The sequence below is a fragment of the Macrotis lagotis genome, chromosome X (genome assembly GCF_037893015.1).
Source record: "Macrotis lagotis isolate mMagLag1 chromosome X, bilby.v1.9.chrom.fasta, whole genome shotgun sequence".
NCBI lineage: Eukaryota > Metazoa > Chordata > Mammalia > Peramelemorphia > Peramelidae > Macrotis > Macrotis lagotis.
In genome coordinates this window covers 643,420,404-643,442,860 of record NC_133666.1, presented here as the reverse complement: position 1 = coordinate 643,442,860, position 22,457 = coordinate 643,420,404, and the positions used below count along the sequence as shown (strand labels likewise).

At 53.5% G+C, this 22,457-nt stretch overlaps 2 protein-coding genes across 4 annotated transcripts in view; both read left to right on the top strand.

Moving 5' to 3' along the window:
* Nucleotides 1–5,989, top strand: part of USHBP1 (USH1 protein network component harmonin binding protein 1) — a 47,537-nt gene extending 41,548 nt beyond the window's left edge. For both annotated transcript variants that reach the window (XM_074204460.1, XM_074204456.1), the window contains one exon: nucleotides 859–5,989. The gene's annotated coding sequence lies outside the window, so the exon portion shown is untranslated. The remainder of the gene's footprint in view (nucleotides 1–858) is intronic.
* A 1,217-nt stretch (nucleotides 5,990–7,206) lies between these two features.
* Nucleotides 7,207–22,244, top strand: NR2F6 (nuclear receptor subfamily 2 group F member 6). Of its 2 annotated transcripts, XM_074204454.1 has the most exons (5): nucleotides 7,645–7,723; nucleotides 16,534–16,595; nucleotides 16,704–16,798; nucleotides 20,321–20,857; nucleotides 21,225–22,244. In XM_074204454.1, exons 3-5 carry the CDS (start codon nucleotides 16,786–16,788, stop codon nucleotides 21,497–21,499), a joined length of 825 nt encoding a protein of 274 aa, XP_074060555.1. In that variant the 5' UTR covers nucleotides 7,645–7,723; nucleotides 16,534–16,595; nucleotides 16,704–16,785; the 3' UTR covers nucleotides 21,500–22,244. The 2 variants fall into 2 exon arrangements, with proteins under 2 accessions (XP_074060554.1, XP_074060555.1); XM_074204453.1 differs by lacking the exon at nucleotides 16,534–16,595 and having other exon boundaries at nucleotides 7,207–7,723.
* The last annotated feature ends 213 nt before the right edge of the window (nucleotides 22,245–22,457 follow it).

The window sequence follows — 22,457 nt, the reverse complement described above, 5'->3', positions numbered from 1 at the left end:
ACTCATCATTCCACCTCTCACCTTTCTACCTTTATAAAAGTTCTGCCTCTCACCTGGAGAGCACACCCTTTTCAACAGCACTTACTACAATCCCTAACTTCCTTTAAAGCTCAAGCACCACTTAAAGAGAAAATACTTTTTTTTTAGTGATCCAACTTCTTTGAATTATCTTATGTTCACATATGTTCTTATACACTGTGTTCCTCCTTAGAAGTGTTCCTTCTTGAGGGGAGGGACTATTTTTTTCTTTTTTTTGTCTTCTTACCCCTGAGGCGTGTTGCCTTGTACAGGGTGGTAGTGTGTGTTGAACTGAATCACTGAAGATTGCAGAATAGTCTTGTATCTAAGTAGGAATGTTTGCAAGCATTTCTGTCAAGTGGACATCTAAGTTCGGCTTAAAGTCTCCAGGGGTTGGAGAGGTCAACACTTTGTTAAGCAGCCCCTCCTGGAGGGAAGGGAAAGGGAAAAGAAAGAGGGTGTGTGTCTCTGGGCTTGGAGGGAGGGTTCTCGGACCTGGAAAAAATTATTTTAGTGGTGAAGAGCTTAGGTCTCAGGATAGAGCTAAGGCAGAAGACTAGGCAGGTTAATTGTCCCAAGGTCAAGTATAGTAGGGTAGCAAGAGGGCCCTGGGGAGGAACTGCCTTCTCTCTCTCTACCTTAGAGTCAATGGGGGGGAGGGGATTATTTCCCCACAATGGACCTTCCTTTTTGACACAAGTCACACCAGCTGAGCCTTTCTCAGCTTTGGGAATGTAAGTGGAAAAGAGGGAGGGGTGCTATCTGAAATTTCCCTGAACTTCTGTCTCTCTCCTGGACTCCTAAGGGTGCTTGGACAACTGTGTGACCTCACTTCTCTAGGTCTGTGGGCTCTTTACCTGTCACCTGGTGGAGTGGGTAGCAGTCCCTGGCCCGCCAAAGAAGCCACTCCTGCTGGTTCTGGCGTGCATGTAGAAGTGTGTGAAGGATGATTTTGAAGACAGGATGGTACTGTGGATTGGACACTAGAGCCTGTGTGCTAAGAGTTTTGACACAATAGCTGTAGGACCTTAGGTAAGTCATTTTCTTCCTCCGGGTCTCAGTTTGGCCAACTGTAGAATTAAATGGCCTCTGTAGCTCTGGCATTCTATGTTCTATGTGCCTTCTCAATTCTGTCCCTCTGTTCTAAGGGTCCTCTCAGCTCTGACATTGTGTTGTAAGGGCGATCCCAGCTCTGATGTGCTAAGGACCCTTCTTTCAAAAGGCCCTCTCAGTTCTGATGTTCTGGGTCCTAAGATCTCTCCCAATCTTGACCCTCTCCGCTCTGGTACTGAGTCTGTGGGCTCAAGGGTTCCTAGGGGGCGGCGAGTGTGGGTCACTTCCCCGCCCTCCTGGGCTTAGGGAATGAGAAAGGTCTGGCTGGCAGTTCTCACAGGCCTGGGCCCTAAAACAGCCAGATGGGCCTGGCAGGCGCCTTTGTCCCAACCTCCTCCCCGCCCCCAGCCCCTGGGGCCGCACAGCCTAGCCCACAAGGTCAAATGTTAACTCAAGCCCCCCCCCCTTCCTGGGGCCCAAAGATCGTCGGTGCTTAGTGGGGAGCCTAAAGGGCGGGGCAAGGCCATCGGCCAGGCTGGGAAGAGGCCCTGGATGGGGAGGAAGACCCTGAGACGCTCCTTACCCTCGTGCCCCTCCCCCAGGGCAGCAGGAATGTGGTGAGGGGGGGCTGGGGGGGTGAAGTCCCCTCCCGCTTGAAGAATGACCAGAATCTGGCCCTCAGCCACAGATTCTGGTTAAACAGGCCCCTGCTGAGACCTGGCTTCCTCCCCCCCACCAGCTATTCCGTTTCTTCCCCAGGGCTTTTCCTTCTCTTAGGTCACAGGGTAAGGATAGCCTGTGGATGAGCCCATGGCAGGACTAAATCTTTGCGCTCTGGCCTTCTCCAAGAGCCCCCATCCCCTATGAAAGCTCCCTAGCTCATCTCTGAGCTCTCATCCTATCCCCCGAGACCTCATCTCCTCCCCCCGGGCCTTACACCCTCACGGGGGTCCCATCCCTTCAGTGAACTCCCATCCTTCAATGAAGCCCCTGTCCCATCATCCTTTTCGCTGGTACTCCATCCTCTTCCTGACCCTCAGTTCCCCAGAGTTCCCACCTCCTCACTGAAGCTTCATTGCCTGCCAAGTCCCATCACCCATCAACTCACACCTTTCCTTCATATTTAGGAGTATCATTCCTCCCAAGAGGTGGAGGATCAGAGAACACAGTAGTGCTGACAGGGGGATGGTAGAGAGGTGGCACAATGGATAGGGCACGGGCCCTGGAGTCAGAAGTATCCGAGTTCAAATCCGGCCTCAGACACTTAATAATTACCTTGCTCTGTGGCCTTGGGCAAACCACTTAACCCCACTGCCTTGCAAAAACTTAAAAAAAAAAAGGGGATGAGTGAGAAGACCTTTGTGGAGAAGTGTGACCTGGCCTAAGCCACCCCAGATGGCCCTGTCTCCCTCTCAACTCTTGATTCCAGCAAGTTCTGTATCCTTTGAAGGACTTGGGGAGCCCTCCGAAGGGATCTGTTTAACCAGAATCTGTGGCTAAAGGGCCAGATTATGGTCATTCTCTCTGGGGGGGGGAGAAAATGAGGAATATAAACTTGGGGGATTTGCTGGCAGTGATTCTGAGGAAATTCTTAGTAGGCATTTGGACATGGGGGATGATTCAACATTCACAGAGTTGGCAAGGACCTCAGAGGCCATTCTATTTCAGCCCACACCTGAACAGGTGACCCTGAACCAGGCTGAGGATGATGGAGGGGAGATGATGACTGCTCCTCCCCCAGATACTGATTGGGCACACACACAGATCTGAGGCATTTCCCATTCTTCAACTCTGCTCAGGCTGAAACTTAATCCTCCCATCCCTGGGCAGCCTTTGGGAAGAAGAGGGAGGGAGGGGGTGTTGAATGTGTGTGTGGGGGGACAGTGAGGAAGGAGAGGCACTGACCTTAGGTGCCTTAGGCTACATGAGGCAGGGTAACAGGCAAGCCTGCCAGAACTCCCTGGACCATCTTATGATGTGCAGTGTGTCCCTTGGTGGGGGGGTGTTCACCTTCTTTCACCTAGGTCCTCATCATTACCCTCTGGGGACCACCTGGCTCCAGGTCTCAGCTTTTTCAGTTAAACAAGCACACATTAAGAGCACAGGCCAAGAAATGGCTCTGGGCCAGGTCCTGAGACTATCAAAGAAAACCAACATCAACAAGAAGAAATATTCCTTGCCCTCAGGGAGCTTATGTTTCCCGTGAAACTCCCTTCTGTGCCATCTCACTGAGTCCTTCCACTCCCCCAGGTGTTCCACCCACCCTTCATTTGCCTCAGCACAGTAGTCTGTACCTAAGAGCTCTTTAACCTATTCATTCCCCAGGTTCCCTTATGAATGAGAAGTTATTTTTATAGGCTTCAGGTTTGGCAGAAGACTTTCTTCACCATAACCTTGGGAGATAAAGTGTTGCCATCCCCATTCTGCAGATGGGGAAACTGAGACTCAGAGGTGACTTGCTCAAGAGTACACAAACTAGTAGATTGCAGCCCTGGGATTAAGCACTCAGATCTCCTGCCTTCAGGTCTATGGCGCTCCATCACAAGCAGATGCTTTGCCTTTCCTTCTCTGGGTCTAATATAATATCTCTTTTTCCTCTGGAGAAGTGATCACTTCATTTTCCCTTTCTGTATTCACTTTAGCACAGTTTGGCATGAAGAAGCCACTTCATAAATACTTGATTGGCTGGTGTATCTTGTCCTCTCTTCCTGCCCCCAGTTTGATCAAGCAGAGGCCAGGGTCTTTTCTTGAGAGCCAAAGTCTCAATCCTTACATCCGACTTCACATACCTCATCCCAGAGTGGAGGGAAGGGACCGGAAAGAGAGGTCACACAGTCTGTTTTTGCCCTCCCTCTCACTTGGCAGACTAGAAATTTATCTCTTGAAGTTCCCTGAAGACAAATGACAAGGTTGTACTGGTTTAATAGGAAGATTCCTCAAGTTGCTGAGAAGCCCCCTTTGGAGACAAAGTTCTTGCTTAAGTCCCTTTTACTAAGGCTCAGTGACTTGTGGGGAATAAGACCTAATCCTTGAAGAGATCAGAAGTGACCTAGGTCAAAACTTCCCCTTGGACAAACCAATGAAGTAGTGAATCGAGGCTAAAGGCCGAGGCTTGCAGGAAGCTGGTGGCTCCTCTTTGGTCCCAGTCAGAGTGGTGGGACCCATTTAAAAATATTATTTTGAGAAGGCTTTTTTCAGATTGCCAAAAGGGATGACCCTGGGCAAGTCACCTTACTTTTGTAAAGCTATTTATTCCTGGGGATAATGATACTCACTTGCACTGTCTTTCTCATCATAGGGTTGAGGTCAGGAAAGCACCTTATAGAGCTATTCCTTTCATTATTAAGAACTATCCCCAGTTTCTCAGGTCATTCCCTGCCAGCAGGTTTGGAAAAAGGGTGCTTTCCAATGGAATTTGAAGATAGAGTGAGGAGGACAGGAAAGAGAGGTTGAAAGTGGAGGCAGGTCTACTGAGTTGATCATTTTGCTGAGAATCTCAACGTATCAGAGACCAGTGAGGGTAGACCTCCAAGGTTCCAATCCCTCCCCAAACTAGGCAAGGGACAACTTCTTTTGGCCTCAGTTTCTACTTTTGCAAACCAGGCTAGGGTGGGGCATTAGGTTAGATAGCCTCTAAAGTTCCTTCCTATTTTCCAGATTTCTTTCCTTTCCCTTTATCAAAGGGAAAGGTATTTCCAGGCAGATAAATAGGGGTATATATGAAAGATCAATTTATTAACACCAAGGAGGCCCTCCTTTCCTCCCTTCCCCATCTCCAGCCCTGATCCATTTGAAGTTTGATTCCCTAGTTAATTTTTAATACCAGCACTCTAGCTTGGGCCAGCAGGGCAGGGCTGCCAGACAGACAGAGCTAGCAGGCCTAATGGCCAGGCTCACCCATCTGAATCCCAAAAGGAGCTTCAGTACTTATTAACCCAAGAAAAGCTTTCATCCAGACCTCCCTTGGATTGGCACAGCCCCTCCCCCAGTACATTTCTTTCCTTTCTGGCCCAGTCCCCCTGTTCTAGGGTCCCTATTTCAAGAGACCCACTTCAACTGGTATTTTACGGATGGTCTCTGGGAGATATCGTGGTTTCAGGTCCAAGCAAAATGTCAAGGCCCTTTAGGACAGATCTGGGATGCATGCCTTAGACTATGGAATATTGGGGCTGAGAAGGAAATGGAATGTAAGAACTGTGAGGGTCCTTAAAACAGAACACCAGAACTAGGAAGGATGTAGCAATATAGAATATCAGAGTTTTGGGTGGGGAGATATTGGAGCACAATATCAGCGCTGGGAGGGTCATAGAAAGGAGAATGTCAGAGAATGTAAGAGCTGGAAGGAGCCTTAGAACCAAGGATGTCTGGAGCTGGGAGGGGCCTTAGAGAGAATCTTTTTTATGTCATGAATCCCTTTTGACAATCTGATAAAGCCCACGGACTCTTCTCAAAATCATGCCTTTCAATGTATAAAGCGAAATAAAAAAGTTACCCCCAAAGTCCCTCGATTATATTGAAAAACAATTATTAAAATATTGGCCCCTAAGTTCAAACACCTGGTTTTAGTCTGACCCCCTTATTTTTACTGAGGAGGAAGCTTAAAGCCCAGGTATGGGAAAGGAATTGCCCCAGAGCATAAGGGTGGGCTGTTGGTAATAAGAGGGGACTACAAGAAGCCGGGCCTTTAGAAGGCACCTCGAGGCGAACTTTCCCATTTCGGAAATTCCATCCCTCGGGTCCCCTTGACCCCTGATAGGCAGGTGGAGGTGAGAACTAGAGCAGCAGGTTAAGGGACAAAGAGGGGTTTCCCGGGGTTCTGGAGGCCTGGTCGCCCGTGGCTTGGGGTCGCAGGGAAAGAGTGCGGTCTTCCTCCCCCCTTCCTGACCCCTCTTTGGGGCCGATTCCGGGCTCGGCTGGAGCCGGGGGGCCGCAGGGCCCGGGCGGCCCGGGGTGACCTGGGCCAGGCCTCCCTCCGGCTTCGGCAGAGAAGGCCGGGCGCTGGGGGAGGGGCGGGCCGCGGGCCCTCGGGTCACTGCGCAGGGCGGGGGCGGGGAGGTTCTGGAATGTGGGGGGCAGGGGGCGCAGCCTCGGGACACGCCGGGGCCCCCCCATCCCCGGCGGCCGGGGGGGGGGGCGGCAGCGGCGAAGGGGTTAAGGCCGTGCAGCCGCTCGCGCCGGGGGGAGGGTCAGGCCTGAGCAGGCACATTCCTCCTCCTCCTCTTCCTCCTTCCCCCCACTCGTGCCCGGGCCGGGCGCGCGCTCTCTGACACCCATGTCCTTATAAGGGCGGCCGTCGCCCGGGCAACCGTCCTTCCCTCCCCGCCCCCTCCGCTTCCGAATGGAACGCTGTGTGCCAGGCCGGCCGCAGCGCCGGGGCGCGGGGCGGCGGCGGCGGCCTTAACCGGGCGGCGGGGCCGCGGCGGGGCCCAGCGCGGCCCAGGCGGGCGCGGGGCGGCGGCGGCGGCGGGGCCCGGCCCCAGCGCGGGGGCCCAGGCCGGACCCGGGCCGCCCCTGCCGAGCGGAGCCCGGGGGCGGGGGCGGGGGCGGGGGCGGGGGCGGCGCGGGGAGGGGCGGGGGAGGGGCGCGGGAGGGAGGGGCGCCCGCCCGCCGGGGCTCGGGAACTTGCCGCGCCTCAACTTGCAGCCAAACTTTGCTCCTCGCCGAGCTCGGGCGGCCGGAGGCGGCGGCGGGGGCGCGGCCCCGCCAAGTGTGCCCCCGGCGCGGAGAGGGCGCGGGGAGGGCGCGGGGGGCGCGCGGGGGGCGGCCCGCGGGCCAGGCCCCGAGTTCGCGCGGCGCGGGGAGCAGCAGCCGCGGGAGCAGCGCGGCCGGGCCTGCGTGGGCCGGAGGGAGCCGCCTCGGCGCGGCGCGCGTGGGGCCGAGCCCCGAAGTTCCCCGGCGCGGCCGGGAGGCGGAGGCGGCGGCGGAGGAGGAGGAGGAGGAGGAGGAGGAGGAGGAGGAGGAGGAGGCGGCGGCGGCGCGGGCCCCGCTCGGCCCTCGGGGCCGCCCTCGCCGCTTCCGCCGCCGCCGGCGCGATGTCCCGAGGCCGAGGCCGGGCCGCGGCGGGGCCCCAGGGCCGGGGGCCGGGCGGCGCGCGCTGCTAGCCCCAGCCCGGGGACGCGCCGCGGCCGCCGCCCCCTCCCCCCCGCCCGGAGCCCTCGGCGGCGGCTCGGGAACCGGCCCGACCAGTTCCGCCCGCGGCCGGGACCCGCGGAAAGTTGGTGCCAAACTTGGCCGGTGCCGGGGCCCGGCCCCGCCCCGCCCGCCGCGGCCGCTGAGGGGGCGCAGCCCCATGCGCCCGGCCCGCGCCGCCCGCTAGCTGCCGGCGCCCCTCCCCCGCAGCCCGGCCCGGGACCCTCCTCTCCCCTCCCCAGGGGAGGATGGCTATGGTGACCGGCGGCTGGGGCGGCCCCAACGGGGACACGAACGGCGTGGACAAGGGCGGCTACCCCCGCACGTCGGAGGAGGACTCGGCCTCGCCCCAGGGCGGCGGCAGCGACCCGGAGCCGGGCGACGAGGACAAGCCGGGGCTCCAGGTGGACTGCGTGGTGTGCGGGGACAAGTCCAGCGGCAAGCACTACGGGGTCTTCACCTGCGAGGGCTGCAAGAGCTTCTTCAAGCGGAGCATCCGCCGCAACCTCAGCTACACCTGCAGGTACGCGGGGGCCCCCGCTCCGGACCGCGCCCCGGGCACACGGGCCCCGGGGGCCGCGTGTCCCCTGGCCCCGGCCCGGGAGTGGAGACGGAGCCGGCCCGGCCCGGGGCCCGGAGCCCGGAGCCCGGCCCGGCCCGGAGCGGCCTCTTTGTGACCCCGCACGGGTTCCCTCCGTGGGCCCCCCCCGACCTGCCCCTCCCCGGCTGCCCCTCCGCCCTCATTTAGCCTTGTGCTGCCGCTGCCCTCGGGGCCTCGGAAAGCTGGCATGAGACGGGGGAGGGGGAGAGTCCGGGAGGCTGTGACCTCTGGCCTGGGCCGGGGAAGCAGGCCTTCCCTCCCCGGGGCCAGTGGCCTGGGAGAGCCAGCCGGGAGAGGCCGCGGCCCGAGTGCTGCCCGGCCGGAGGCCCAGCCCTCCTCTCCCTCCCTCCCTCTGCCTGTCCCTCTCCCTCTCCCTCTCTCTGTCTCCCTGTGTGTCCCTCTCTCTGTCTCTCTCTCTGTCTCTCTCTCTCTCTCTCTCTCTCTCTCTGTGTCTCTCTCTCTGTGTGTCTCTCTCTCTGTGTCTCTCTCTTTTTCTGTCTCTCTCTCTCTCTGTCTCTCTCTCTCTCTCTCTCTCTGTCTCTCTCTCTGTCTCTCTGTCTTTCTCTTTTTCTGTCTCTCTCTGTGCGTCTCTCTCTGTGTCTCTCTCTCTCTGTCTTTCTCTTTCTCTGTCTCTCTCTGTGTGTCTCTCTGTCTCTCTGTGTCTCTCTCCCTCTGTCTGTCGCTCCCTCTCTCTCTATCTCTCTGTGTATCCCTCTCTGTGTCTCTCTCTGCCTCTCTCTCTCTGTCTCTCTGTGTCTCTCTCCCTCTGTCTGTCTCTCCCTCTCTCTATCTCACTGTGTATCCCTCTCTCTGCCTCTCTCTCTCTCTCTCTCTCTCTGTGTCTCTTTCTGTCTCTCTCTCTCTCTCTGTCTCTCTCTCTCTCTGTCTCTCGCTCTGTCTCTCTCTCTCTCTGTGTCTCTCTGTGTCTCTCTCTGTCTCTCTCTTTCTCTGTCTCTCTGTGTCTCTCTATGTCTCTCTCTAGATTCAACTTAGGGACTTCCTCCTGTTTCTCATCTCTTCCCCCAACCCTTTTTGTAGAGCAAGTATTGAGAGTGGTCCCACATGGCATCTAGAACTTAGAATTCCTTTGGGGTTAGAACTTAGAACCTTTCAGCCCTAAACAGGCCCTTGGAGTCCAACCTTTTATTGTCTTCTAAGTCTGCAGCCTGTTCATGGGATGCAGGGGTGCCCCAAATTGTTTCAGGACCCTGGAAGTGAGGGAGTTGCACTAGTTAGGGAGCAGAGTTTGGTTTCTACCCTTCTCCAGGTTACCCAGCCTGAGCTTTTCCTTCCCCTTCCTCCCTCAGCCCCTCCCACAAAAAAATGACACTCCTCCTCAAACTAGCTATTAATTCAGTCCAAAAAATATCCATCCAGAATGACCTCTAATCAAACCTATTGATACTATCAATAAATAGCTCTTTTTTTTAGTGGGGAAGAGATCCAGAACTAAGTTAGGAAACTCCCAATGAAGAAATGCCTTTTACTGCCAAACTAGAAGTTCTCTGTAGCATTTGACTTTGATGAATGATCTGGTGGCTTGGAGAGGTTTATGACTTGACCAGGGTCACACAGATAGGTCTTCATGAATTCTAGACCAAAGTGCTCTCTCTCTATTCTCAGCTGGGAAGATGAAATAAGACACAAACTCTGCCCAAAGGGATCTTAGGATCCAAAGGGGGACAGACCTTAAAGTATCTGAGGGGCCGCCGTGGGGAGGGTGAGGAGGTCCAATGTGAATGTACCAGATTCCGGCTCTCCAGAGGCACCCCTCCCCCATCTCGCCAGGCTGCTGCCCCAGAAGCTGGTGTGCCTGTCCACCAGGTACACCCAGCAGCATGGAAAGGTTCCAACTTTGAAGCTGCCTCAGATCCAGCCTGATGTCTTGGCCTAGGGGCAGGAAATCAGAAAACCCCTCTTTCTTTTGTGGGCTTCAGGGCTGGTGCTCCCTGCTTGGCCAGCTGCCTGGTAACGCGTCTTGAGGTGATGGTGTTGTTGTTGCTGTTTGAGAGGAATGATTGTTGTGTTTTGTTTTGGTTTGGGTTTTTGGTGTGTGTGTGTGTGGTTTCGAATGTTCTCCTGCCCCCATCAGAGAGAAGCTGGAGATATTTCTTCTTGTTTTCTTGCCGAGGGTTGGGGAGGCTAGATGAGGGGGGTAAGGATGAGGTTGGAGCTGAGCAAACTCATCCCAAGGGTGTTTAGAGCCACCTGAAAAGGAACCTGACCTCTCTGCCCTTCCAGCCTCAGTGCCATGGGCCAGACTCTGGGTTCCCACCTCAGGCCACCTTCCCAAGCCCAGAGGGATTGCCTAAAGCCTCCTTCCCTGGCACTTACAATAAGACTAGGCCTTAGGAGCATTCCCATCCAGACCTGGCCTTAAGCCCTCTGAGCCCTAGCACAGCTGCCTGGGCTGACCCAGCCCTTAGATAGCCCCCATTTCCTCTGGTCCTACAGGGGTATGGGGTGGGGGGAGAGGGGAGAAGTCTGCTGTACTCGGAGCTGGCTAATCCTCCTCCAGTGTCTGCCCTGCCCTCCCCTCCCCAAAAGGGGAAATAAACCATTTCTAGCTGTACTTAATTGTCCTTACCACCTGTTTTCTGGCAGCCGCCTCCAACCAACCCACATTTGTTGGCAAGGAGGGGCAGGCAGGCTTAGCTTGATGTAGGCCTGCTAATTAGGAGGTGAGTAGGCTCCCTGAACGCCATCATCTTTCTTTCTTAGGTCCCTGCTTCCTGGGCAGCCTAGGCTTGGTGCATTTGGAAGACTGAGGGGCTTCCTAAGGGTCCTTAGTCACTGTCTGAGACTAAGGATCTGGGCTGATGGATGGAGAGAATTTTAAGCCAGTGCCAGTCCCCTTTCAGGTTCACTGTTAAAAGGGAGGCTAGGAATCGGCCCCCTAGTAAGGTCTGGACAGCTTCTCAGATGCTGAGATTCTAAGATAGAGGAAACTCAGTTTCAGCAGCCACATGATAATTGGGCCAGGCAAGGCCTCCAAAGAGTGACCTTGGCCTCATTAGCCAGAGCACTAACCATTGGTCAGGAGCCCAGGTGTTACAGTGACATTAATGATCATCCCGGGCCCCTCCCCCATTTCACCCAGCTGGGGGGCCTGGCACGTTCCTAGCCCTGTGAGTTAGTGTCCTTGGCCCTTTCCTTCCACAGACAAAAGGGCTGGGACTTTCCCTCCCCGCTGGTGTTTGGGCTGTGAAGTGGATTGAGGCAGCTTCAAAGCTGGAACCTTTCCAGCTGACCGAGTCCTTGAAAGGAACTGCAGCTGCTGCTGCTGGGTGACCTTGGGCAAGTCACTCAACCTTGGTGAGGTCCTCCAATGGGCACAATCGACACTGCCTCTCTGTCTTAAAGTGGGGGAAATGGGATAGCAGAAGCAAAGGGCCCACAAGCATGAACTTGGTGAAACAATGTAACACCTTATTCTTTCCCCTGTTCAATTCCTGGCTTTGTCATTGTGTGACCTGGGGCAAGTCACCTCTTCTAGGCCTTAGTTTCTCTGTCTTCTATAATGAGGAGTTCAAATAGACAGTTTCTAAAGAACCTTCCTAACCCTGGAATTCTGTGCTCTAATGGACCTCCAGCCCAGATATTCCATGCTCTAATATTCCATGTTCTAAGAGCCCTCCCAACTCTGACATTCCATGTTCCCTGAGCCCTCCCAGCTCTGACATTCCATGTTCCCTGAGCCCTCCCAACTCTGACATTCCATGTTCCCTGAGCCCTCCCAGCTCTGACATTCCATGTTCTAGAAACTCACCCAGTTCTGACATTCTGTGTTTTAGAAGCCCTCTCAGCTGTTTTCTGTTTTCTGATTGATTGATTTTATTTTTTTTTTCGAGGCAGTGGGGTTAAGTGGCTTGCCCAAGGCCACACAGCTAGGTAATTAGTAAGTGTCTGAGACCGGATTTGAACCCAGGTACTCCTGACTCCATGGCGGGTGCTCTATCCACTGCGCCACCTAGCTGCCCCTAATTTTTTTTTTTTTTTTTTTTAAACAAGAAAGTCTTTCTTGGCCTAAAGCTGTAATAATTTATTCCTGGGATTGAAGTCATCAACAGTTGAATCCTTATTACTATTATTCATTAACATAGGGCCCTAGTTTGCTTAGGACCCTAGACAGGGGATTACCAAGTCAGTGAAGGTTCTGCCCAAGAATAATATTTCTCCCATCTATAAACCCAAGGAGAAGGAGGAACAAAAGGATCCTTCCAGGTCTTTTTTGTCCTGTAAACCTCTATTTGTTTGGCATCTTCTCTGCCCCTTTCATATCATTAAGATGTGCCTTGGTCCTACCCCTCCAGCCTGTGACCATGGGGTCTGCCTCCTTCAGACTCTGGTTTTCTGAGTAGGTCTGGCTTCCTCCTCTGATCTAGGATTTGGAGGACCTGATTTGCCTCCTTTGCCGAGCCTCCTGCCCCAGTCACTGCCCCTTTGTCTTGGCCCAGTTACTTTTTTCTGACCTTGAACTTTGAGGGCCGGAGCCCAGCTCTGCCAAAGCCGCTCCCTAGTTTATTGACCTGCTGTCGTCACTGCTCTTTATTCTTGTAGGGTCCTTGGCATTCTCTGTCATACTCTGAAGCTTACAAGGTTCTTTCTTCACAATAATTTCATGAGATGTAGGGCAGTCATAATAATTCCTATTTTCCAGATGAGGTAGCTGAGGCTTGGAGAAGCCAGGTCTAGCTCTCTCTGCTTTGCCACGTTTGTCACCAAGCCCTTGCTCCTTGACAAGGGGCTCTTTGATTCTCTCTCCTTCCCCCCACGCCCCCAGCATTGGCTGTAGGCCACTCCAAACAACCCCATTAGTGGCAGATCCCCTGACTCCAGAGGTTAGAGAGTAGATGAGTTACTAGGCCCAAGAGTAAACCTCCTCAAATCCTGCCCAAACCAGTGCACAGTAACCCTTGATTTTGGTATGGTCTGTTTGAGACGAGTGTTTTTTTTAACCTTTCCCAGACACCTGGACATTTTGTTTTTATTTTTGGGAGGTGTTGGGAAGTAGGGAGTAAGTAGTTAACAGATCAGCAAGGTCCATTAGAGGCAACATGGCCTCCTCTTTCTCTCTTCCCCTCCTACTTTTCTGACTCTGTTGGGATCACCCTGGGGGGGGGGGTTCCCACATCCTAGTTTTCAGCTTACCCCACTTACAACTTGCCTTAGCTATTTAGGGATCTGGGAGTGGGTAGGAGGGTTAGAACCAAGGGTTCTAGAACTATAAGGTTAGAACTGAGAGGCAACTTAGAAACCAGCAAGTCTAATGGTTCCTAGCCTCAGGTCCTAAAACTTAAAAAAAAATTTTTGATAACTCTATTTCAGTGTAATTGGTTTCCTTGGTAATGCTATGTATTTTAATTTGTGCCTTTAAACACATTATTCTGAGGAGTCCCATTGGTTTTACCACACTGACTGCCACAGGGATCCAGGGCACAGAAAATCCAACCTCCACATTTTATGGATGAAGAAACTGAGACCCAGACAAGTGAACTGACTTGAAAGTGACTTTTCAGCTGAAGTAGGATTTGAACCCAGGTCATCTAATTGCAAATGTAGAGCACAGCCAGTCAAAGAATATTGACCAGGGCACCTAGCAGTGGCCCAGGTCCCTTAAGGTTCAGTGAAAGCTGGTGATATCTCGTGTTAGAACCTAGAATATCAGACCTAGAAAGATCTTAGAAACTGGGCCAATCTTCTCATTTTACAGAGAAGGAAACTGGCTCATGGAGAAGCGGGCCAGGAGTCTTAGTAATACAAGTAGAATGGGGCATCACCCTGCCTTGGGTTCTGCTCTCCTGGTGCTTGGCCCACTGTGCTTTCTTCTTCCATGTGCTAGGAAAAAGTCTGCTTTTAGACATGTTGGACTTAAGGTTGCTACTAGGTCATGGGGGGTGGAGATTGCCTATGGGCAATTCAAGTCTAAAGCTTAGAACAACAGCCACTAGCATTTATGTAAAGCTTTGCAAAGTAGTTTACAAATATTATCTCATTTGAGCCTTACCACAAGCATGGGAGGCAGCTGCTGTTATTATTATTTCCATTTTACAGATGAGGAAACTGAGACAGGCAGGTGAAGTGACTTGTCCACACAGCTAGTAAGTATCTGGGGCCAGATTTGAACTCAGGTCTTCAGGAGTCCAAGTCGAATGTGTGATATTAACTGTTTCATTTAGCCAGGTTAAGAGGAATAGATATGGGAGTGTCATTTGCCTAGAGGTGGTAACTGAAACCATGGGAAAGGATGAACAGTGAGGGAGACAGGATAAAGAGAGGATGATGAGGCCCCTGGGCAGAACCTTGGGGCATTACTGAATTTTGGAAGTAGGAAGATGTAGGAACCAGGGGAAAGGCGGGGGGGGGGGGGGTTCTTCCAGGATGGGAAAAGGAGAAGATGGTATCTCTGAAGTTGGAGGAGAGGTTTTGCAGTAGGAGGGGGTTGGCAGCAGCTATGAATAATATAGGGAGGTTGAAGAAGATGAGGGTTTGGGGACTAGGAGGACTTCTGACCTTGGAAGAATAGTGGGGCAGAGGCTATGTTTAAGAGATCTGGAGGAGGTAACATGGATGGGCTTCATGATGGGGAGTTGTCTTCCATCGCTCCTCCACTTTCCTCAACAGCCCTGTCGGGGATCTGGCAGCCGCAGAATTCTCCATCCACCCTATTTATATCTCTATCCTGGGTCACTGCTCAGGGGAATGAGCTCCATTTCTTTTTTCCCTCTGTGGGAAGTAGGACAGGCTTTGTTTTGTCCTAAAACTCCCTCCTTTTACCTTAAGAGTGGGACCCAGCCTTAGTCTCTTATCTCTTCTTTCGTCCTCTGCCTTTAATCTCTGGGCAAAGTGGAAAGGAAGAGAGAAGACAAAATATCTGAAACTCTTAATACTTTCCCTCTTCTGCCAGAGGACTACCCAAGATTTCTGCCCTCCCCATCCATGCTCTGACATTTGAGGTTCAGAGGTCAGTCAACCAAACAACAAGAGTTTCTTAGAACTTCCTACATGCCAGTCTTTCTGGGAACAAAAAGAAGATGGTTTTTCCTATTAGATTGTAAGCTTTTTGAGGGCAGGCAGTGATAGCAGAGTTGTTCACTTTTCTGTTCCCTGTACAAATAAGATACACTATATGTTTTTGTTTGGTTGGTTTTTTTAGGTTTTTGCAAGGCAATGGGTTAAGTGGCTTGCCCAAGGCCACACAGCTAGGCAATTATTAAGTGTCTGAGGCTGGATTTGAACTCAGGTACTTCTGACTCCAGGGCCGGTGCTCTATCCATTGTGCCACCTAGCTGCTCCTAAGATACACTGTATGGAGTTACAGAATGTGTGTGTGTGTGTGGGGAGGGGGCTTGATGTCAGAATTGAGATTCTAATTGTTCTAATTGCCATGGCCTCCCTGGGAGCATCCTGAAAGCTAGGGAGCAGCTAGCTGCATCTTGGTTTCATAGAGGAAGGAACAGGTTTCAGAGGTTAAGGAGCTGAGGTCTTATTACTAGTAAGTGTTGAAACAAGGCCTTGAACTTGGATTTCCTCGAGTTCAAAAACCAATATTCTTCCCCCCCCCCCCCCATTCTCTTACCTGGTTGAGCTAATGTTCTCTGTGACTGATCAAAGGAAGTGCAGATGGCTCAGGTCCTTGGAAGGGGTTTGAGCCCCTGGACCTGTTGGGAGGGGTTACTTGAGACCTCAGAGGAGGTTTTTCATCCTTCATCATGAACCCTTCAGCCCCAGTAGAGCCAGAATTTGGGGGACAGAGGATGACAGCCTGCTCTAGGCAAAGGGTGGAGCAGTAAGCTGTTTATTCAGGTTAAGAGGCAACTAGGTCTTTGGATCCTGTCACCCATTAAGACCTAGTACCTACATGGGGCCAGGAAGGTTTTTTAACCAGCTTCTCTTGACACTTCCCTGAAAGCAGGAGACCTTTGTCCTTGCTAGGCCCAGCAGATGGTGAGGCTGGCTCCCAAGCCAATGTTAATGCAGGGAAGCCATAGCCAGGAGATTCCAAAACAACCTATCTAGAAAATAAAATTCTTCTGTGTCTTTTCACCTTTCACAAATGTGACTGGATTGGATGCGGTCCTTCTGATGTTTTCTTGGCCATTTAGACCTGAGATTACTTCTGGATCCCCACACCGAACATACACAGTCCTGCCAATGGTTGTAGGAGCAGCCTAGGAGATAGCCAGGCCTGCCAAGGGCCAGGGTACAGTGGGTCAGCTTCTGAGCTCCTGGAAGGGGATTTTGGAGGTCAGGGGAGTCTGGCTGCCTCCCCCCCCCCCCCACACACACATATACACCTTGACAGAAAAGGAAACTAGAGGGGAGGATTATGCGATTTTCAAGGGGCAAGAGAATCTAACACTTAGCTGGTCTATTCTCGTTTTGTAGGTAAGGAAAATAAGACCCATAGACGGGGAGTGACTTGTCTTGCTTAAGATTATAGGAAGTGATAGAACTGAGATTTGAACTGAGGTTTTTGACATCCGATAGGCTCTGCCCTTGCCCTAGAGAAAGACTTGTCCACACTCATACAGTGAGTTAATCCCAGAGATGAGATGAGAATCCAGGGCTCTCAGGTAAATGAGGGGAGGGGGATGGGGCAAGGCAATATCCATGCCACACTGCTCCTCCCTTCACTCAGTAAGAGTTAACTTGATTAGGGTCATGCTTTCACTCACAATAACTCTGTGAGGGGAGGAAGGTGATACAGTTATATTATCCTCATTTTACAGATGGGGAGAGCAGTAACTGAGGCTCAGAAGGGCCAAGGGGCTTGCCAAGGGTCATGAAACCAGTTAAGTATCTGAGCTGGGTTTCTGTCTGAGTCTCTAGTGTCCCACTCTCTCCACATTTCCAGTCTTTGATTTGGATACTGACCTTTGCACATACTTTCTCCCCCCAGGTCCAACCGAGACTGCCAGATTGATCAGCACCATCGAAACCAGTGTCAGTACTGTCGTTTAAAAAAGTGCTTCCGGGTCGGCATGAGAAAGGAAGGTAAGGCTGGGGCAGGAACCCCACCCCTGGGAATAGCTAGCCTTTCCATAAGGGGAGATGGTCTCAACTACCTTCTGAAAAGTCTGAGCTTCATTGCCTGCCTAGAGTCCATAGGAGGTTGGAGGAACTGTGGGTATGTCAAGATCCAGAATTGTCCAGTAACTTGTCTGAAGACGACTGGGAGACAAGAGAAGCAGCCGGGATTGCCTGTTCTGTAGTCTTGAGGCCAATTGAGAAAGCAGAAAGAGCAACCAGGGATTGGAATCTGGGGTCTGGTGGGGACAAGTACTGGTCTTTGAGGGTTGAATTTGGAGTTTTTGAGGGAGAAGGAAGGGGCTGAGGAATCTAGTTCCCCTTGTTGATTAGATCTATTCTTTGGTTCTCCTGGCCACTCCCTGGGGCCCTTAGCTTGGACCAGCCTGACCCTGATCAGGCCATGAGTCTGACTGCCTGAGTGATCAGTGGGTATGGACACTGTCCCTTCCTGGGTGATGGTCTCACCAGTCCCCCAGGGTGCAGTCTCTGAGGAGATAGGGAGGGGCTTTCAGAGTTCTCCCCTTTACCATAAGGGCCTGAGTGCAGGAAGATTGGCCAGAGGCTGCCCAGGCCTTTGGGCTCCCTCTCTCTCCCTCCCTCCTATCATGGTCGCCCTGCCCAGGTCGATCTGACCTTCCCACTTCCAGCTTGGGGAGGGTTGTTGGGGTTTTTTTTTTCCTCCTCACAAGGGCCCTTTATTTTATTCCCCCTCCTCCCCCCATTCTCCCCCTCCAGTGTTTGCCCAGGGCAGGAAGCATGCCCTGCTAGTATCTAGCCGGGCTGCATCTTGGCACCCCCACCTCTGCCCCCCCCCCAGCCTACCCCTGCTCCCAGACTGGAGGAGTGCTGGGCTCCTAGACAAGATCTACTGACTCAGGCTATGGAGAGAATTCTAGAAGAGCAACTAGGAATTTCAGGAACAGGAGAGTTTTAGGATTCTAGAATAGAACCTTGGGGGGGGGCCAGGAAGGCTTTACAAATGCATCGCTCCTGCAGCCTTTAGGGTTTAGAACCAGATAGACTGCAGAACTTGGAACAGTGAAGACCTGGATTCAAATTCTGCCTCTACCCCCTTTCCTAGCTATGTGATTTTGACCCAGTCATTGAATTGTTCTTGCTTTAGTTTCCTCCTTTGTAAAGTGATGGTGCTAGGATGTCTAAACCCTGTGGTTCTGTTCTTTGCTCCTAGCTGTCCCCTAGAATGAGACCCAGATAATGTAGGCCCTACAGGGGATGGGGATGGGGATGGGGGGCTTGGAGCACTGTGGCCTTGCTCTGCCATCAAATTTCCTGAGGGCAGGGAGAAGCTGAGGGTGAGAAGAAGCAGCTTGTTCCTTCCTTTCTTCCACACCTGAGCCAGGCCATGTGGGATCTCAGGGTGTGAGTCCCCACCCAGCTCCTCAGTGACCTGACCTGGGCTCTCCAGACATCCGGGGGGGGGGGGGGGGGCTGGGAGTGCCTCTTAGTGTTCTAAGGTCACATATTTCCTTTCTTGCTTCTAGCCTGTCAAGGCCCATTTCATGCCACTGACCCAGGATCTGCTCTTATCCTCCTCTAAAGGCCAGGATCCTAAGTCCCTCTCTCCAGGGAGCCCTGGAAAAATCCCCTTTCCTCTGAGTCTCGTCCTTTCCCTTCCATCTGGGTCTTGGCCAGCCAGCTGCTATCCTCTGGAGGAGGGGGGAGGGGTGGGGCTGGAACTAGGTAGCCTGGCTGGGGAAGGTTGGCCTTGACCCTGGGCCCATTAGCTGGGAGCAGCCTTGGGGTCAGGAATGGTTCACTCAAAGTTTCTGGTTTATCCAGGCCTTCTGTGTTTCTGTGACCTTGGGCCAAGTCACTTCCTTCTCTGGCCTTCGATTTCTCCATCTATAAAATGAGACCATTGCACTAATTGCTAATGTCTGCTCTCTAGATCACTAAGGCTTCCTTCAGCCTAAACCTGGAAATCCCATGGAGCAGTGGGGGCTGCTAATTCTCGATCCTCCCATCTCCCAACCAGAAGATGAACGGGCTCCCTATTTTTATCTCCTCTGGGTCTCCAGTTCCCTGAGTCTCCAGGGCAGGGCCAGGCGGGGTGTGTCTCGGCTGGTGCCTTGCTCTGCCCTCCAGGGCCTTCCTGATGAAGCCTGGTAGCTTCTTTCCCTAGAGCTCTTTAGAGGGGGCTGGGCTGGGCATTATAACTGTCTGGGTCAGGTGTCCCTTCCCCTCCCCCACCCCCCACGCACGCATAGCTGCCATTCCGGTCAGACGGGTACGCACTCTCGTGGCTATGTATATTTGCAGGGATGGGGGAGGAGGGGGCAGACATGTTGACTTGACATTGATGGTGAAGGGGGTAACTCAGCATGGGGGAAAGAGGCCTAAGCTGGGTGACCAGAGACTCCAGTTCTAGTCTCAGATCTGCTTCTTACTCTGTGTGTGATCCTCCTTTATTTCTGGCTGGGTAGTAGTTTCCTTACCTAAAATGAAGGGGGATTGAGATGAGTCAATCTCTCTGATCTCTCCCAGACCCAGCCATCTGTGATGATAAATTGTCCTTGGTACCCACAGGACCAAGAAGAGAATTCAGGACAATAGAAAACATTCCTGCCCTGCCTCATCACACACACCAGACCCCCCCCCCCCCCATTTTGTCCATCGATCTGGTCCCAGACTTTCCTGTCCCTGCATTTGTCTGTCTCTCCCGTGGCCTGCTCTGATTCTTGGGAGTGCCTGGGATTCTTTCTTTACTTCTCTGTCCTCCTTCTGAGCCCTTCCCAGTCCCAGGCCAGGGACAGATAATTGCCCTGGTCCCCCCCCAAGGGCTTCAACAGGGGGAGGAGCAAGCTGGGCCTTGCAGCTCTGGGCTGCAGCTGTGTGGGCTGGCTTGTCCTGTTTCTCTTTTGTTAGGCTTTTGCTTATGTGTGTGTTTATCTGGCTGGCTAGGAGAGGTGTGGGGGGCAGGATCCCCTAAATCACGTGAGTGTTGGGAGGCTTGGGGTTGTTGTACCATGTGTGGTTGTGTGTGTGTCTGCTGTGGAATGAGAAGGAGCCTCACAACACTCTGGGGGCCTCCCCCTCTTCTGACCTCCTCCCATGGCCCCTCTGGCAGGGCAGGCAGGGTTGCCATCAAGCTGGGAATTTTCCTCTCCCCAATGCAGTGCAGTCCCAGGAGTCTTCCTAGGGTAGACAGCCTTTGTCGTTAAGCTGAGACTAGAGTGAGGAGGGGGCACTTACATCACTTGTTCTAATAAAATTGTTTTTCTTTCTCCCCATCTGACCCTCCCTGGCTTCTCTTTCCCTTCTGCCCCCTTCAACCCTATCTGACCTCATCTTTGTTCCCCCCCATCTTTTCATCTTTTCTACTTTCTCTTTTCTCTCTGCCCGTCTTTCTCTTGCTCCTCCCCCCTCTCCCCCTCTGCCCACCACCCTGCCGTTCTCATCACTTCCTATCATGGCCTTCCTTTCACCTTCCCTCTGTCTTTCTGTCCTGATGTCATCTCTCCACAGCGGTACAGCGGGGCCGGATCCCCCACACACACTCGGGGGGCAGCCCCACGGCCCTGGCTGGAGGTGGGGGAGGGGAGTACTTCAACGGGCAGCCAGTATCGGAGCTGATCTCGCAGCTGCTCCGGGCAGAGCCATACCCTGCTGCCCGCTATGGCTCCCAGTACGCCCAGCAGCAGGGTAGCGTCATGGGCATCGACAACATCTGTGAGCTGGCCGCCCGTCTTCTCTTCAGTACTGTGGAGTGGGCCCGGAACATCCCCTTCTTTCCGGAGCTGCCCGTAGCAGACCAGGTGGCCCTGCTGCGACTCAGCTGGAGTGAGCTCTTCGTCCTCAATGCCGCTCAGTCGGCCCTGCCTCTGCATATGGCGCCATTGCTGGCTGCGGCTGGCTTCCACGCAGCACCCATGGCTGCTGACCGCGTGGTCTCCTTCATGGACCAGATCCGGGTCTTTCAGGAGCAGGTGGACAAGTTGAACCGGCTGCAGGTGGACTCTGCAGAGTACAGTTGTCTGAAGGCCATCGCCCTCTTCACACCAGGTGGGTTGGCTCCTGGGGCTGCCCCCTGCCTGTCCCTGGGGGTCTGTCACATCCTCTTCCCCTCTTGCTGCCCCTTTCATACACCTTGATCTCCCTCCCCCTGGGGTCCCCCGGGGACCCTAGATCTCAAAGCTTTTCTCCCCATGCCTTTCTTTCCCTTCCACTTTTGTCTTGGGGTGTGGGGGAGGGCAGCACTTCTGTTCATCATGCCCTTTCAGGAGGTCAGAGGCTGCCAAATCTCTCCTGGGCTATGGGCTTGCTGGGGAGCCAAGCCTCCTTGTGGCAGGGGTACCTCTTTCTCCATGGGGGTGGGGAACTCCAGGCCCCACAGCTGACCAACTGGGGCCTGGCCCCATGTCCCCGACAGATGCGTGTGGCCTCTCGGACCCAGCTCACGTGGAGAGTCTGCAGGAGAAGGCTCAGGTGGCACTGACAGAGTATGTGCGTGCTCAGTACCCCTCACAGCCTCAACGCTTTGGCCGCCTGCTCCTTCGGCTACCCGCCCTGAGGGCTGTGCCTGCCGCCCTCATTTCCCAGCTCTTCTTCATGCGCCTCGTGGGCAAAACACCCATCGAGACCCTCATCCGGGACATGCTGCTCTCTGGCAGCACCTTCAACTGGCCCTATGCCGCCGGCCAGTAGGGGCCCTCTCCGTCTCGGCTGCCCTGTCTGACCCTAGCTGAGGCTGTACCTCAGGCTCCTCATTTGTCCAGTGGAGAACATGGCCTCTGTCATTCGCATGTTGGGACCAGCACAGAAGGCCATGCACCCTCCTTGACCCTGAGGACTCAATGGACACTTAAGACTGGTTATTTTTTAGAAGGCAAATGAGATCATTTTGTCTTTTTTTTTTTAAATGACAACATAAAACCAAAAAGACCCTCCCTCCTTCCTTTGGACTGGGACCCTGGTGGCACAGATGCCCCTCCTTTGCCCTTTAGTGCCCTCCGTCCATCTGTGCTCAGGAACCAGCCAGCCTTTGAAGCCTCCTGGGGGGAGGGAAGCCTGCAAGGTGTGGGGATGCCCCAGCCCACCTCCTCTCAACCCTTCTTTGCCTCCCCAGATGCATGTCCTGGGCCATATCCCAGAGCTACCAAGGGTGGAGAGAATATAACTGGCACAGGGAGTCCAGTTTTTCCTGGCAGATCCCAGGGGCTGAGGCGAGGTTGGCAGCTGGGGTCAGGGATGCCTCGACTTCTAGCCAGGTGGGAGATAGTGAAAAGAGAGGGGGGTGGGCTGGCCCCTGACCTGGGGGCAGGGGCCAGGGATGGAAGTATGTATAATTTAGATTGATTCTCTAAAAATATAATCCATGCTGGACACTACAGAATGAATGACCTAAAGCCAATAAAGATGTTTCTTACCACAGGGGTGACTCCTTCATTGCAATTGGGAGGGAAGCAGGGGGCTGTGGAAGGCCTTACTCATAGGTGAGTGGCCTTAAGCTAGGCTTCCTGGTCGGTGACATGGGATCTATGAATCCTGCCCAGCTATAGAAATGTGTGACCTGTCAGGAAGGACAGCAGAGAGGCCTGTGGGATCTGGACCATGGGCCTGGGCCAGAAAAGCAGACCTCACTTCTTCAGGGCATAACTCTCTG

Bases quoted from the DNA above. Each gene is read 5' to 3' on its own strand.
- NR2F6 (XM_074204453.1), top strand. From the start codon at position 7,449: ATGGCTATGGTGACCGGCGGCTGGGGCGGCCCCAACGGGGACACGAAC. The intron at 7,724-16,703 runs GTACGCGGGGGC...TTCTCCCCCCAG, and splicing joins AACCTCAGCTACACCTGCAG to GTCCAACCGAGACTGCCAGA. The intron at 20,858-21,224 runs GTGGGTTGGCTC...TGTCCCCGACAG, and splicing joins CATCGCCCTCTTCACACCAG to ATGCGTGTGGCCTCTCGGAC.